Source organism: Musa acuminata, chromosome BXJ2-6 (genome assembly GCF_036884655.1).
Source record: "Musa acuminata AAA Group cultivar baxijiao chromosome BXJ2-6, Cavendish_Baxijiao_AAA, whole genome shotgun sequence".
Lineage (NCBI taxonomy): Eukaryota > Viridiplantae > Streptophyta > Magnoliopsida > Zingiberales > Musaceae > Musa > Musa acuminata.
This window is the reverse complement of record NC_088343.1, coordinates 42584674-42600986: the sequence shown is the minus strand read 5'-3', so window position 1 is coordinate 42600986 and position 16313 is coordinate 42584674. Positions and strand designations below refer to the sequence as shown.

Sequence of the window (16313 nt, the reverse complement as noted above, 5' to 3'; positions counted from 1 at the left end):
AACACTAGGGTCAAAAGGGTCATGTTTGATACAATTAGTTTGTCGAATATCTTATTTCTTAAAGTTGGATCTCGTTATTAACAACTTGATTCCCATGTCTTCCTCCTTCTTGGGGTTCACTACCCATACCATCTCCACTATCAGCACCATTAATCTTTTGAGTTAAATCCCATTCTAAGATACTATTGATCTAAGTTTATGGTGGTTGACATTCTTTTAGCGTGTGACATAATCATCGATTTGTCGATACTAAATGGGCTATGGGCAATAGTGTCAACTTATCATATATTCATGAAGTTCCTACGAGATCGAGAGGTGGGGAATTGAGAGATAACCTGAGAGAGTCTCAATAATGCTACCTAACGATAATGTCTCTACCGAAGAAGTTATACATTGAGCCAATATTGATGGGCCCTAAAGAAGGACCTAACTTGATCCCTCACATTGAGCTGGTTGAGTCACTTCGAGAGGTGCTATTGGACTAAGCCAAGTTGGATGGAATTGTCAAGATCGAATCGACACTCGAGGAGCATAGCCAAGTGCATCTTATCAATTTTCTTTAGGTAAATGATGGGAAGAAAAATATCTATCCCTTAATCATAACTCACCACTCGACGTGACTCGGGTGATATGGCGATTACCTAAACCTAGCAATAGTTATAAACCCATAAGAGGATATTTGGCTTACATGGCATAATAGTTCCTTAGGCTTGGCTTATCACAATGGCTAGTCTATTTATTATTACACAAGACTGTTCACACATGAACTTTTTCCCACCTTGATCCTAATTTGAGTATAGGAGTGACCGAACCAAGCACCCCTATCAGGGTTTGATCTTCTTATAGGTCGATTGTCAAGCAAGCAGATAAATGCTCGAACCAATCTCTCGGACATTCTTAAGCACCTACACAATGACCCAGGATCGAGTCGAGCTAACGAAGACAACATCAATCGTTCCCATCAATTAAGTAAAAATATAAGATAAATCGGATGGGATTAGAAATAGAATCCAAATGCACATAATCAATTTTCAAGCTTATTCCCTTTGCTTCGGTTTTTCTCGATAAAATCATCCAATATATATAGGAGTATTATTTTTACGTAGAAAATTGATAAGACACTCCACACTAGTAGCTAGACAAATTAAAAAAAATAATACGGAAAGGAATTAGAGAAACCAAGAAGTGGATCAAAGTAGCACTAATAGAAGTGGAATAAGGGTACAACAAACTATCTGAGAAACATACACATATCTAAAAAAAATGGGCGTCAACGAGACTGGGCTTCATGCATGCACTGTGCACAAGAGGTCGGCCACGCAAGAGACGAGCACCACCCAATAAAGATAAAGACGACATTATTGGTAATTTCATCATTTCATCTTCTAAAACTCTAATCATTCAACTCTTTTGACTCCGAATTATTCATAGATTCTTCCCCTATCTCAAGTGAACTTTAAATTCACTTCCAAAAAGAGTATGGTCTTTAGTACCAAATAAAATTACCAACATTTATCCGGTGGTGCATCTTTTATGCGACCCGCATCTTGTGCACATTGTTCACGCGACCGGAGCTCTTTGGCATCTGCTGTGTTCATGCTTCTCGAGGCAATCAGTTGCACCATTTTTCTCTTTCTGTTCTACTATGTATTGCGTTCGTATCCTACCATATGACAACCCTTGATTAACTCAAAAAATCCCTTTATTTCTTTTGTCAATTTTGTACATCACATTACATTGTTTCCTTGGAGTTTATTGAGTTCTAATTATATCTTAATTGTGGTGCCTAATACATTTGTTAATCCATATAAAGAACATTTTTATATTTAAATTTAATATAATAAATAAATAATTTTAAGTAGACTAACGAACTCCATTCCCTCCCAAGATAGCCCCATTCCAATGTGATCTCCACCGCTGGTCCCCTTACCACCGCACCCCTCAGCTCTCTCTTGCACTCCACGGCACGCCAAACATCCTCACGTCAAGCCTTCCAGCGGCGTTTACCCGTCGTTGACCCCCCCGAGAGCCCCTGTCCCATATCCATGTCTTCCTTTTCTTCTACGTAAGACTACCGACTGTTGCTCTGTCACTGCTCCTTCTGTTGCCTGGTGTCGCCGTTCCCATTCGATATCCGAACTGCGGAGCGAAAGCTCCCTTACACCCACCCCATCCCACCAGATATCTATTGATCTCGTCACTGACTTCATTCTCGGAGTAGGGAGAGATCTTTGTTTCAGGTTGCGTTGCTTTCAATCGTCTTCTCCTCATTCTCTTACCCAACAAACGTCTGGTGTCGAACGTTTAAAGAGGGGGAGACGGGAAGACGAGGGAGCAGAAAAGTTGCCATTTTGAGGTGCGAAGAAGGATGAGTATGTACGGCCGTGATCCATGGGGCGGGCCACTGGAGATCTCGCACGCCGACTCCGCCACCGATGACGATCGGAGCCGGAACCTGGACTCGGACCGGGCGGCGATGTCGACCACGTCGCGGCAGCTGGATGAGACGCAGCAGAGCTGGCTCCTCGCCGCGCCCGGGGACCAGGGGACGAAGAAGAAGAACAAGTACGTGGACCTGGGGTGCCTCATCGTTAGCCGCAAGCTCTTTCTTTGGACCGTCGGCACCGTCGTCGCCACCGCCGTGCTGGCCGGGTTCATCACCCTCATCGTCAAGACCATCCCCCGCCACCACCGGCCCCGCCCGCCCCCAGACAACTACACGCTCGCCCTTCACAAGGCGCTCATGTTCTTCAACGCGCAGAGATGTGAGGACCCGACCCACATCCCTCCTCCCCCCAATGCGTGCAGTGATCTCTTCCAAAGATCGGATCTTGATGTGCTATGTCAACAAAAGATCAAACTCTGATGCGATATATTACGCTTTTCTTTGTAGCCGGCCCAATCCCCAAGCACAACAATGTGTCGTGGAGGGGAAATTCCGGGATGAGGGATGGCCTCTCCGATCCGTCCTATGGGAAGAGCCTGGTGGGCGGATACTATGATGCGGGCGACGCCATCAAGTTCAACTTCCCAGCCTCTTTCGCCATGACCATGCTCAGCTGGAGCGTGATCGAGTACAGTGCCAAGTACGAGGCCGCCGGAGAACTCGGCCATGTGAAGGAAATCATCAAGTGGGGCGCAGACTACCTCCTCAAGACCTTCAATGCCTCCGCGGACACAATCGACCGGATCGCTGCCCAGGTAGCAAAAAAGCGGAAGCTTTTGCGATCGAATTCTGTAAATGGTACTAGGCAAATACATGGTTTAATCTGACGAAAAGAAAGCATGAGTAAATCTGATAAATGCATGGAAAATTTATGACAGGTTGGTCAGGGGGATACTTCGGGAGGCACAACGCCGAACGACCATTACTGCTGGATGAGACCAGAGGACATGGACTACCCGAGGCCAGTCGACGAGTGCCACAGTTGCTCGGATCTCGCCGCCGAGATGGCGGCTGCTCTGGCGGCAGCATCCATTGTGTTCAAGGACAGCAAGACCTACTCAAAGAAGCTTGTCCACGGTGCCACGACGCTCTTCAAGTTTTCGAGGGATCAGAGGGGGCGGTACACCTCCGGTGGCTCTGATGCATCATTCTTCTACAATTCCACTAGTTACTGGGACGAGTTCGTGTGGGGTGGAGCATGGATGTACCTTGCGACGGGCAATGCCACTTACCTTAAACTAGCTACTCATCCGACCCTCGCAAAGCATGCAGGTGCATTCTGGGGTGGTCCAGATTATGGAGTCTTCAGCTGGGACAACAAGCTCACCGGTGCTCAAGTAAGCATGAACTTGTACAATTTTCTGTTCTTTAATCAGGCACTAAACTACATGTTGGACTTGTTAGGTAATGTCTAGTAGAACTAACAAAATATAGTTCTTGCTTTCTAGGAAGATAAAAGCTACATCTTGTTTTTGAGTTATCTGGTCTGCTATGCAAGCCTGAAGTTTTTGCTCCATCAAGAAAATGCTGTTGTCTAAGGATAACTCGATCGAATTCTGCGAAAGCTTCAACATCGCGTGAAGTTTCATTTGACCATCTTCAGCATTCTCACATTCCTATTATTCTCCATCCAGGTGCTTCTCAGCAGATTGAGGCTGTTCCTGAGTCCAGGCTATCCTTACGAAGAAATATTGAGAACCTTTCACAATCAGACTGGAATCATCATGTGCTCGTATCTTCCAGTTTTTACCACCTTCAACAGGACACGAGGTTTGCGATGATGCGTGTGCTCATTTACATTCTATCTTCTCCGACGAAACTATTCATGAAAATATTCGGGCAGGGGGTTTGATACAGCTCAACCACGGAAGACCGCAGCCCCTTCAGTACGTAGTCAATGCAGCTTTTCTTGCGGCCATCTACAGTGATTATCTTGAAGCTGCTGATACTCCAGGATGGTATTGTGGCCCAAATTTCTTCTCTACGGGGGTTCTGCGTGATTTTGCTAGGACTCAGGTACGTTCCTTTCAACTATATATAGTCTTCTGCTCTGCATCACATACAATAAGCTTTTCTCTGTATGTGGCAGATTGACTATATATTGGGAAAAAATCCTCAAAAAATGAGTTACGTTGTTGGATTTGGAGCACGTTATCCTAAGCATGTTCATCACCGAGGTGCATCCATCCCTAAGAACGGGGTAAAGTATAATTGCAAAGGTGGATGGAAGTGGAGGGATACCAAAAAGCCAAATCCCAACACAATCGTCGGTGCGATGGTCGCTGGCCCTGATAGACATGATGGCTTCCGAGATGTTCGCACTAACTACAATTACACCGAGCCAACGCTCGCGGGCAATGCCGGCTTAGTTGCTGCCCTGGTGGCTTTGTCTGGTGAGGGCAATGGAGTGGACAAGAACACTATATTCTCTGCGGTTCCACCGATGTTTCCCACTCCGCCACCACCTCCATCACCGTGGAAACCATGAGCAAGAAGACAGCAGTTATCGGCATGCCACGATCACAATTATATGGAGATCCAACGACATGGAGAGCAAAGACAAAGCCTTGTGCCGCAAGTACCATTTCCTCGTGCCACAAATTCACAAATGGAACGCAGCGCCTATTTCTTTTTCGTCCGCAATACAACTTCATTTTTTGTGTTTACAGATGTAATAATGTGTGTGAAATTTCAACGGATGCAATTAGTTTATTCCTTTAGTTCTTCGTTACATCTGAAAGCAATGTCAAAACTTGTAGTATTTTGTCTTCAAGGAAATGATAGTTGCCTTTTTCAGGCATTTCTTCATTGTGGGATTGAATTTACCGAGAAATCGGTCTACTTGTGAGTATGTGGCCACTTGGTGTTCGGCAAAGAAGGATGTGTGTGTCGACTTCAACTGATTATACCACACTGTTCTTTTGGCTGTCAATTGAATCGTATTAGAGGTGCCAATCATGATTGCTTCCGCTAAGCTTTGTCGATCATCTACTTTTGTTTAAATAAATCAATTGTTTCTCCTCAAATCATGATTTGTTTACACTAATTTTCTTACCGTTATCGAAACATAAACACATGATGGTAAGATTTGTTGGGATAAACAGAAGAATTTTGTATATGAACAAATACAAGGATTATGAATAAACAGAAGAATTTTGTATACGAATAAATAAGTAAAAATCACATGCACTACAAAACAAGAGAAAATTCAATATAAGAATATATATATATATATATCTTCTCTTTTCCAAAATTAATTGGGATATAAGGATTATATCCCCGTGCATAATATCCAAAATCTCCCTAAAAATCTACAGTAGATTTTAATAAGGCATATTTTGGGTCTAGGCCATGTCATGGTCAATGCCCTATAATGCTACAGCCAAGTCAACAAGAGGAGCACCCCCACTGACTTGCTCGTTAGAGAGGCCAAAGTCGGTAATCACTCGACGAAGACCATCATTGTAGAAAAGCGACTACCCCCGAGCCACAAGCATTCCGACCTGGGAGCCATCGACCAGCATCCCGACAATGAGCCGAGAGACGCTAATCAACATTCCGACGCTGACACCCTGGTTCCGAGGGCTTGACCGACCTTAGAGACCAACTCAGTCGACCGAAGACTCCTGAAATCGACCCATGGACCAGGCCATGCTGACTCATTAGCCACGACGTATCAATTCACCAATAGATCTGATGTAACATAAGATGAGAACACCCCGTTTATTAGATCTAGATTTAGATTAAAAGAGAAATAAGTTATCGACTATTAAAGCTTAACATAGGCGGTCAGCCCAACAAGATCGAGGAAAGCAGCAGTTATATAGCATGCGATTGACATAACCTTCTTTATAACGTCTGTAACAGTTGTTGTGTTCCTCCGTTATAATACGTGACACAACACCACGGCTCAGGTGTAGTTGGGCTGGGTTGGGTGCCGATCGAGCCGGTCCAGTATCAGCCGTGAATGGGCTGGTCTAGGCTAGCAACCGGCACAGATCTTGGGCCGGGTCTTTAAAGAAGGGGGTTTCCTTTAAACGACCTTTCGTTCCTTTGTTGACGAGAGAGAGAGAGAGAGAGAGAGAGAGGCGGTTGCCCGTCGATCTGCCGCGGCACTCCCATTTCGTCTTCGCCTCCTTCGTCGAGGCGCTCGCTACTCTTCTTTGCGTTCTTGGGTATGAATCGATTCTTCTACGTGTTCCTCTGTATCTTTCTTTCTTTCTTGGCGGTTAGATGGTTCTTTGTGGATGGATCTTGCTCTAGGGTTTTGATCGAGAGTGGTCCTGCACGCGTTGAATCTTTTCGGGATGCTTCGTGAGGTAAGAAGTTGGCCCTCGGTCGGTCGTGATTCGCGTTCTTTTCCCCATTTGAGAGATGTAGGCATTGGAAAGTTCCGGATCTTTGTACTCGTTTTTTGATTTTGATCAGTCTTTCACGTATGTTTATCCAACCACCATGAAAGGTAAACAGATTCTTAATGAAATATTCCGGCAGAAGGTTATTTCGAGCGGTGCATCTGAACCGGCTCGTTGGCGCTGAAAGCTGATATCCCATGAACCTAGAGTAAGATTTATGTTGGGAAGCGAATGTTGAATCTTCATTATCTGTCAATTTCAGATGTATGTTGAAAGTTCAAGAAAGAGCGATTGAAGGGTATATCCGGGAACTAATTTGATTTTATGCTTCAAACAGCAATTATAGAAGCTGTTTATTTATTGAGACTGTTAATGGAAAAATATAGAGAGAATAAGGAAGATTTGCATATATTTTTATTGTTTTCAGAAATGGTTATAATAGAGTTTCTAAAGATTTAGTACAGTAGGTTTTGGATAACCAGTATCCAGTGATTATATTAATACTATTAATAATATTTATTGCATATTAATTATTATTATTATTATTATTAGGATTGTAGTAATGTAAGTAGCAAATTGCCTGTGATAATAAGGTGACACCAACACAGTCCTTATCTTTTTATATTTTTAAAGGATGAACATACCAGCAATGTACAAGATAAACCTTCCTGGTGCTTCATGGTGCATATTAATTTGTTGATGATATTATTTTAGAATAATGTTAGAAAATAAAGTTCTTAAATTAAATAGGACTAAGAAATATATGAAATGCAATTCTAGTAATATTAAGAGAATAATTGAGGTGCAGTTAAGATGGATGACTAGAAAGTTTGTGGAAGTAAAGGTTTGATGGAAGGTGATAACAATTAAGATATTTTTCATAAAGTTAAAATAGTATAATTAAAATGGGTCTGGTTATTGAGAGTTTTGTGTGATCATCATGTGCCTTTAGACTATAAGACAAATGCAAGGTAAACATTGTATTGATAGTTAGGAAGTAACATTAAAAATGTGTGTGTAGCCAAGATGAGACTGATGAGGTGGATGCAGAATGATTGGAATTGGTACAAGGAATGTAGAAGAAAAATCATTTAAATCCTAAGAGCATGTTCAAATGAGACGTATAAATGTCCTAGTTAAATAAGATGAATCAAGTAGGACTATTAGTACTCTATTGCAAAGATAGAGAGATTTCAGAGAACTTTAATAGAAATACAATGCTTAATCTAATCTAATTAGTGATATTGTTCTCCGCAGATCTTAATGATAGGGAAAGATCTGTGTAGACCATAGAGATTTGTTGTTGCTTAAAGGTTCCTGGTCTTGTTTCTGGGTTGTTCAAGTCTTGATTTTATGGATTTCTTTTATGATTTGACTGATCAAAAGAAAAAAGGTTCTAATGAGGCATCTGGGAAAATGCATCCTATATTTGTTTGAAGAAATGTGAGATTGATGGAATGGACAAAAGTGTTTTGTGGAAAATCACCTGTCTTTCCTGCATTTATGTTTAATTTTCTTTTGGAAGAAAAAGAAGAGGAAATGTACCTGAACAACTAACATATTAGTTATAAAACTAACCACAGAAGTTCTTGCTGATTGCAGTAGTTTTTAATTCTGGAGTTGTAAATTTCAGTCATTATTACTTGAGATACTTAAATTTTTAATTCTGTAAATTTGGAGCTTTTGTAAACTGTCACCATTCCTTACAATGATATTGCTTGTTCAAATTGCTTCATGGGGTTTCATTTCTAATTTCCTAATTAAAAATTGCTTTAATTTTTCAGCTCCAGACAAGGATAGCAGGCAACAAGAATTAGAAATCTGGGAAGCTTTTAATCAATGCTTAGCATAATGAAGCATAGCTACATCTGGAATTGAGTTCACCTTGAGTGCTTCTAACAAAATCTTCAATGTCTGGGCTACTTAATGTAATTTCTACATATTTTGACTTTGCCAGTACATATTACTTGCATTACATGACTTGTTTGCATGGTTTAATAGTGAAAGTTCAGATGGCCTTTAATCATAATCTTCAATTCTGTTAGTTGCCTCTTGTTTCTATATACCAAGTCACACTTTGCACTAATATTTACAGTTCTTGCTTAATTAATTTGCTCCTCGTCATTTTCTATTTGACATGACTTTGATAAGTTCAGCTATATTTATCTTGTGTTTCAAGCACATGGACAATGTACCATGAGAAGCATTTGCTTTCGTACATGTTTGTCTAATTCATGCGTTTTTTAAAGCTGTGTAGCGTCAAGCAAGGTTGAAAATCTCAGCGTGGTATCAATTTCAATTCTTTATTGGATCAATGTGGTACTGACAACCAGGTGGTATACTGACATGGATGGGCCAATATCACTGAAAATAATAAATATGGACTGATGTTGATTATTGGATGAACCAGTAGATACCGGTTGATATGTATTGGTCCAATTGGTACTTGAAACCTTGGCATGAAGCTTGCCTGATGGCCTATTTTCTTGTCATTTTCGAGTGTATTGGTTTGACTGCTATTTGAATCCTTGGTGTCCAGCTCACCTGTTGGCCTTTCTTTTTGTCATTTACCTAATGAGGCACACTAATTTCTGGTATTCACAAAGGACTACTAATATGCACTATTGTTCATCCACCTGTGATGCTTGACAATTTTTCTGCTCACATTAAACATAGCTACAATGTTTTGACTCCGAATTCTATTTTTTTGGTTTTGTCAAGTTTTATTAAGTAAATTACAATGCTTTGCAGGTTTTTTCTGTTGATGTTCTTTCAAGATTCTAGATATATGCCAGCCAATCCTCTCATACCTCTGTATATGAGTTTTGACCCCTGATGCAAACACTGGGGAAAATGTTAACTGTGACAGTGTGACCTTATAAATTCTGAAGCATAGCCATTTCAGTCGAAAACCCTTTGTCTGTCACATACATCTATTCATATAGAATGTTTCAGTACTCTATGCACTTTGTAATTCACATGATTTTTTTCAGTTCCCATTTTATTGATCCTTATAATGCTTGAAACTTTGTATGCTGCCTAGTTGCATGTCAAAATTCTGAAAGGTCTTAGCCTTTTTTATTTTGGTTAAATTGCATTTGATACAATTTTTTCCTTGATGGGTAGCAGACTCCTGTGCTGATGATATCTTTATATGTTTGTCTGTTTATGTGGAAGATTTTGTTTATGTGGCAGATGGAACTATTGTAGAAACATAAATTGGTTATTGCATGCTTGTATGGGTATTGTAGGAACTAGAAACTTTGTGTTTTCCCAAGCTATCTGCAGCTTAATGTTATGCATTACAAATACTTGTTGCAAGCTGTACATTGCTTAGACATGAATTTTGAAGGGCAATATTTATGTAACTGTAGTATGTGTTTGCCTATATTATGGATATCTTGCTGTGTATATTTGTTTTTAAAGATTCCATTTCTGTTTTTCCTTTTCTCATCTTTCTTAGTGATGCCAAGTGCATATTTTCTTAAGTCCTATATAGCAATTCATGAAGGGAATGGAACACTATGCTAGTACATCACATTTTCTGACTCAAACTTAGCAACCTGCAAATCTTTGTGTTTTTCTCTTGGTTATTTTGCCAGATTGAAGGAATCATCATTTTCCAGTCAATCACAGATCACTTTGCTGTAAATGTTGCCACTTCAGTAAATAATTTCTGTAAGCCTTATTTGTGATCATTATGGTAGATCTTTCTGTCTGCAAAATGGTCTTTTATTTTTGTCATTTAACTCCCATTCTTTTTTAAATTTACGTGGGTAGGAATTTTAGATCAGTTTCTGGGGTTAACTCTTAGTTAACGGTGGATCATGTAATTTTGACCAACTTTTCTGAGGCACCTTCTTCGCCTCTAGTTATATATAGTGTTAACTCTGTTGATTGGCAAAGTCCATTATTATTTCTTTTCTGGAAAGGATTTGAATTCTGGTCAGATTGGTAATCCTTTTGGAAATGATTGTTTGTTATTATGCTGTGCTCATTGGCAGTTTGTATTGAGGCAACTGAATGAGGCTATGTGCTTGTGCCTTCTCTTTTGGTTTATTCTACACCAGTATGCATGTGGATGGATGCGTGTCTTGCTTTTCTTGATAACTAGAGCTTTTGGTTTCAGACAACCCTTAATGGTTCCGCATCAAATCTCACGGACTCAACGGGTCGACCCTACACGTCGTTCTCTGCTCAGTCTGCTACATCTCCCGGATTTCATCATTCTGGTAACCAGTCTGTTTCTCGATTAATTTTCTTGAACAGATACATGTGAAATTTCTTAATTGCTAACTAAAATGGTAGTAGGTGGTTTGCAAGGACTTCATAACATTCATGGAAGTTTTAACTTGCCAAACATGCCGGGCTCATTTGCATCAAGAAATGCAGCAATGAGTGGTGTCCCATCAGGAGGTGTTCAGCAACCAGGGGGAAGTATTTCTAGTGGACGGTTTGCATCAAATAATCTTTTGGTTGCGTTATCTCAGGTCTGGGATCTATTTATTTTTAACTCTTATTGTTTCATTTTTTTAAACAATCTTTTGGTTGCATTACGTATGGTAAAAGTTTGCTTCACTAGATGCATATCTCTTGCTGCAACTAGTGACATATTAAAACTTACTCTTTAGTCTAAAGATATTTCCTTTTAACTTTTTTCTTTATGTCAATCTGCAGTTGATCCTTATATTCCCATTTTTTATGCAGATGTCTCATGGTTCTGGTGTCACAAATAGAGGGGGTATCAATGTTGTTGGAAATCATGCTTTTGGTAATAGCATGAACGGAGTTGGTGGGTCAATAACTGGTATTTCCTCAAATTCTGCTACTAGCAATCGTAATTCGGTCCCTGGCTTGGGAGTTTCTCCAGTATTGGGTAATGTAGGCCCAAGAATTCCAAACTCTATGGGAAACATTGTTGGCGCTGGTAACATGGGAAGAAGCATTAGCTCTGGAGGAATATCCATTCCGGGACTAGCTTCACGTATAAACTTAGCTTCCAATAGTGGAGCAGGAAGCCTCAGTGTACAAGGACCCAACAGACTGATCAGTGGCATGCTTCAGCAGGGTAGCTCTTATTATTTCCTTGAATCTCTTTGACCTTACATGATTTAAAAATCTTATCTTAGTGCACTACTAGACTACTAGTGTTGTCTATTTTGGAAGAAAAACTTCTTTGCAGTTTTCTTGTTTCTTGCTTAGACATTAGGAAACATCAGCAGCACTTGAATATCCTTTGTGGTAGCTTGCTTACCATGCTGTGAAGTGATCATGAAGCTTTCTTGTTTCATTGCTTCATGCATGGGAAATGAATCATATGCTTGTGAGAGTGAAATTTGTGCAGGAAAGTCCTATCTTAGAAGGAAAGTCCTATCTTAGAAGAAAAGTCCTATCCAAATCTAAGATTAATTGACATTACTAGGAACCACAGAATTTGTATTTTCAGTTACTGGTCTTACAGGTACTTTTAGTTTATTGATTCATCTTGTAATGATTGTATCAATTGTAGTTATGCAACCTTTTGTCCTGAATTTTAACTAATGTCTTTTTTCTGTAGCACCAGAGTATATGCATATGCATTTTGTGATTTGGACTATATGTTTAATATTATGAATTGCTCATCAAAATTCATGCTTCTATTTATAGTTGTAAAATAACTGTATGATTTTTTTCATTGACATCATTATCAGCACCACAAATGATTGGTATGCTTGGAAATTCTTATCCTACATCTGGAGGACAGTTATCTCAAAGTCCAGGTGGGAATAACCCATTAAGCTCTATGGGAGTGTTGAACGATCTAAATGTTGCTGACAGTTCTCCTTTTGATATGAGTGATTTTCCTCAATTAAATTCACGACCAAGTTCAGCAGGCGGTCCACAAGGGCAATTGGGTAGGTAAATGAGTCTCATAGACATGCTTATTTTCTCCAAATTTTGTCTGTTAGAATGGAGCATCAGGTGATATGTAAATTCTTAGGTACAACACGGAAGCAAGGAGGTGTTAGCTCCATTGTCCAGCAAAGTCAAGAATTTAGCATACAAAATGAAGATTTTCCAGCTTTGCCAGGAAGTAAAGGTTCTGATTCTTTTCATCTGGACTTTCTCTGCATTGTTTTCTGCTTTCTTTGTTTCCTCTTTTTAGCAATTTTTATTTCTTTAATCTGTTTTTATATCTTATCTGATTGTCATTCAGGTAGAACATGTTCTTTGATGAATTTCTAAAATGTTTACTTCGATGTATTTATAAAATGGTGGAGATCAGAAGTACATATAGGAACAATAAATGAAATATAATCCATCTGGGTCTGATCTTCACTCACTATGATGTAACAGCTTTTGATGTTATTTCAAATCCTTTGGCTTTAGTACTGTAAAGAAGCGAGAGGATTTCATTTAAAGTTGAATTATTTGATTTAAATTTATTCTGGACTTTGATTATTCATATTTCATGGCCTTAGAATGAATAATAATAATACCTTAGCTAAATTAGTATCATTTTTGTTCCTGTTTAGGTGGTAGTTCAGACTTTTCCGTGGACTTGCATCAAAAGGAACAACTTCATGAAAATATTTCCACAATGCAGCCACAAAATTTACCTGTAAGTCGAGTCATGGTGAATTTATTTGATTTACATGTCCTTAATAATTTGACAAGATCGAGTATTGGTATGTGATCAAGTAGATGTCAAGATCTGTTGGGTTTAGCTTGGGAGGAACTTATCTACCTAATCGTCAGCAACAACAACATTCTACTTCAGCCGGTGGTGGTGGTTTACCTTTTACACCTGGAAATAATCAAGATCTTCTTCGATTACATGACTCTGACTTCTTTTCTTCTCATGGAACGTATCATTCACAGGTTTAATACTGACTATTGCATTTATCTAGTAGACCATTTAATCTTTGGATTTCTCAAGTGAATGTCCTTGACAAAAAGGTTTCCCATGGACATTGTTCAGATTCAAAACAGTGGAGCCCCTAGCATTGGTTTGAGAACCCTGAGCTCTCCAACTCCAGCTTCTGGTGTTGGAGCAGCATATGAGCAGCTCATTCAGCAGTATCAGCATCCACAAAGTCAATCTCATTTTCGGCTGCCAATGTCAGATGTTAGTCAGTCATATAGAGATCAGAACTTGAAGTCCTCTACAGGGTCACAAGTAGCTCCTGATCGGTTTGGTTTGCAGGGTTTGTTAAGTGTTATTAGGATGTATGATCCAGATCTGACATCTCTTGCATTGGGAATTGATTTAACTACATTAGGACTAAATTTAAACTCTTCAGAGGATCTTTATAAAACATTTGGTTCTCCATGGTCCGATGAGCCTGCCAAGGGAGAGCCTGACTATTGCATTCCAACTTGTTATTATTCCAAACCACCACCCCTTCTACATGTAAGCTTTTATTTTCTTGTGAGATATGAATGTACAGACTGAGTATATCATCTTATTAGATCTGTTACTGTGGATGTAGCAAGGGCATTTTTCAAAATTTCAGGTATCAACACTGTTTTACATCTTTTATAGGTATGTATTTCATCTTCTTTGTTAGTGTGTATTTCTTTACAGTCGCTGTTACTTAAGGCCCTTTTTTGTCATCTTCCAGTATGCCAAAGGATGAAGCTCAACTCTATGCGGCTTCTGAACTGTAATCTCTCTGTCCCTTGCTCCATGTGTGTGTCAGTTTGGAAGGTTGTCGAGTCTTTTTCTATATATTTGTACAATTTAGGTAGCACTGTTGCCTGCCTTTCTTGCTGGTTTTGCCTTTGGGTTTGGTAGTCAAACTAAGTATTTTTTTTTTAATTTTTTTGTAAAGTTGCTGAAACTAGCCCTATTATTTGTGTTGACATTCCCAAAATTGATCTTCCAAGTTTATTCTTGAACATTGGTCCCTCTGTGGCTAATTTGGCACCATTTTATCATGAAGGAACCAGATGGTGTTATGCAGTTGTCTTTTGAGGTTGTTTCTATGTACAAAGAAAAAGAAAAGAAAATGGAGCTAACTGTTTCTTATCAAACAAATCATACAGGATCTTGAGTGATTATGTTTATGCAGTGCCTGTCTTGCTGTTTATGTGTTTTCCTTCTGCTAAAATGAATATACAATCTCCAGCTTGTTTTCTTGTGATTCCATTTGACTTGGGAATTTTATTAAATTTTATGTTTGCCTTGATGTGCGTTTAATTGTCTTTAAAGTGTCTCATCAGAATTTCTTTGCAGATATGCTCGTGGATGGCTGTACCACAAAGAGCATCAGTTGTGGTTCACAAGAGTTCCAAACGTGGAACCTCTTGTTAAGACTCTCACATATGAAAGAGGAACCTACGTTTGTTTTGATCCTAACACATGGGGAACAATTCTGAAGGTTTGAAACAATCCAATCAAGCATTCTGTTGTTATTGTTGTCAATTACTGAGTGTCTCTTCTTGTTGGGTTGCAGGAGAACTTTGTTTTGCACTATGAGGCTGTCGAGAAGAAACCCATACTTCCTTCTGATCGCCCTCACCTAGCCTAAAAGTTTGCCTATGTAAAACATATCTTGTTACTGTTAGAATAAATTGATCCAATCTATTCATTTTTATACATAGCAGTCAGTGTTCCCAGTTTTTACCAACTTGGTCACAGTTTTCCTTGCAGCCGAATGTTTAGATGTAGGACTTGACTCATATAGGTAGGATATGAATTCACCTCCTGTACTTGAAGCTCACTGACCTATTGGACTACAAGCAGAAATTTTAAGCAGTGTTTTTTCTTAATTGAAACGTGTAGTAGGTTTTACAGCATTCATACAGGCGTTGGGAGGACAACCATAAAAGAAAAGAAGTGTCACTACCTTTATGTTGTTGTGTGGACTGTTCTAATATGGTGTATCAGATTAAGCAAATTAAACTGCATGTCTTTTTCTTACTATGAGGGTGGTTAATTCCTATTACAGGTTATAGAATAGTATGGTTGTAGTCAGCCTGACAATTACATTGGCACAGTTTTTAAACTTTGCTGCTTATTTTGTGCACATGTACTGTGTATGCACCCCTTACAAAACTGCATGCTTGTGCATATCTTATCTAACCACTATTGTAAAGGGTAAAAAATAAACTCTGGTTTGGGAAGAAATGGTGGAAAGAGTGACTCAAGCCAAATAGCTGGGATCTTACAGTTTGTTGTTTTAGGTGGATTTTGCGCTTAATTAAGTTATGCTATTACCTTCTGTCTCCAATCCTATCTGAATGTTTTGGATATATGCCACTTGAAATGTTATTCTAGTTGTTGTGTGTACTGCTGGAAATTTTTTGGAGTTATACACCGTTTGGTCTGAATTGAAGAATTGTTTGGTCTGCCTTCTTTTGCAGCATTATCAGCGGAGGTGTTAACATGTTTCTCTGGCATATCATTCCTGATCTATTTTTCCTGCATATAGTACCAAAATGCTAATGATGATTATTGCAATTCATTTCGTTCTGCTTTTTCTTTTGCTTAATAATGGTGCACAATCTCTCTGATCTTTTTTTTCTAT

General features: G+C 39.3%; 2 protein-coding genes and 1 non-coding gene across 7 annotated transcripts; 2 read left to right on the top strand and 1 right to left on the bottom strand.

Moving 5' to 3' along the window:
* Positions 1 to 2164: 2164 nt before the first annotated feature.
* Positions 2165 to 5254, top strand: LOC135615733 (endoglucanase 9-like). The gene is made up of 6 exons (XM_065114636.1): positions 2165 to 2765; positions 2894 to 3201; positions 3325 to 3783; positions 4081 to 4216; positions 4290 to 4462; positions 4536 to 5254. The coding sequence occupies exons 1-6, from the start codon at positions 2369 to 2371 to the stop codon at positions 4932 to 4934; spliced, it is 1872 nt and encodes a 623-aa protein (XP_064970708.1). The 5' UTR covers positions 2165 to 2368; the 3' UTR covers positions 4935 to 5254.
* Positions 5255 to 6500: 1246 nt separating this feature from the next.
* On the top strand, positions 6501 to 15382 carry LOC135581468 (probable NOT transcription complex subunit VIP2). Of its 5 annotated transcripts, XM_065114633.1 has the most exons (16): positions 6507 to 6621; positions 6710 to 6765; positions 6941 to 7009; positions 8586 to 8729; positions 10931 to 11033; positions 11110 to 11291; positions 11509 to 11869; positions 12492 to 12695; positions 12782 to 12880; positions 13317 to 13402; positions 13486 to 13662; positions 13763 to 14194; positions 14274 to 14326; positions 14406 to 14447; positions 15020 to 15164; positions 15240 to 15382. In XM_065114633.1, exons 4-16 carry the CDS (start codon positions 8712 to 8714, stop codon positions 15312 to 15314), a joined length of 1977 nt encoding a protein of 658 aa, XP_064970705.1. In that variant the 5' UTR covers positions 6507 to 6621; positions 6710 to 6765; positions 6941 to 7009; positions 8586 to 8711; the 3' UTR covers positions 15315 to 15382. The 5 variants fall into 5 exon arrangements, with proteins under 5 accessions (XP_064970706.1, XP_064970703.1, XP_064970707.1 ...); XM_065114632.1 differs by lacking the exon at positions 6941 to 7009; XM_065114634.1 differs by lacking the exons at positions 6710 to 6765; positions 6941 to 7009 and having other exon boundaries at positions 6501 to 6621; positions 11113 to 11291.
* Positions 10959 to 11033, bottom strand: LOC135616031 (small nucleolar RNA snoR35). The gene has a single exon (XR_010488260.1). It is a non-coding gene; the product is annotated as a small nucleolar RNA snoR35 (small nucleolar RNA).
* Positions 15383 to 16313: the final 931 nt, after the last annotated feature.

Coding starts and splice junctions, on each gene's coding strand:
- LOC135615733 (XM_065114636.1), top strand. CDS start 2,369: ATGAGTATGTACGGCCGTGATCCATGGGGCGGGCCACTGGAGATCTCG. Junction 2,766..2,893: donor GTTCTTCAACGCGCAGAGAT/GTGAGGACCCGA, acceptor TTTTCTTTGTAG/CCGGCCCAATCCCCAAGCAC. Junction 3,784..4,080: donor ACAAGCTCACCGGTGCTCAA/GTAAGCATGAAC, acceptor TTCTCCATCCAG/GTGCTTCTCAGCAGATTGAG.
- LOC135581468 (XM_065114631.1), top strand. Junction 11,034..11,109: donor TCCCGGATTTCATCATTCTG/GTAACCAGTCTG, acceptor CTAAAATGGTAG/TAGGTGGTTTGCAAGGACTT. Junction 11,870..12,491: donor CAGTGGCATGCTTCAGCAGG/GTAGCTCTTATT, acceptor CATCATTATCAG/CACCACAAATGATTGGTATG.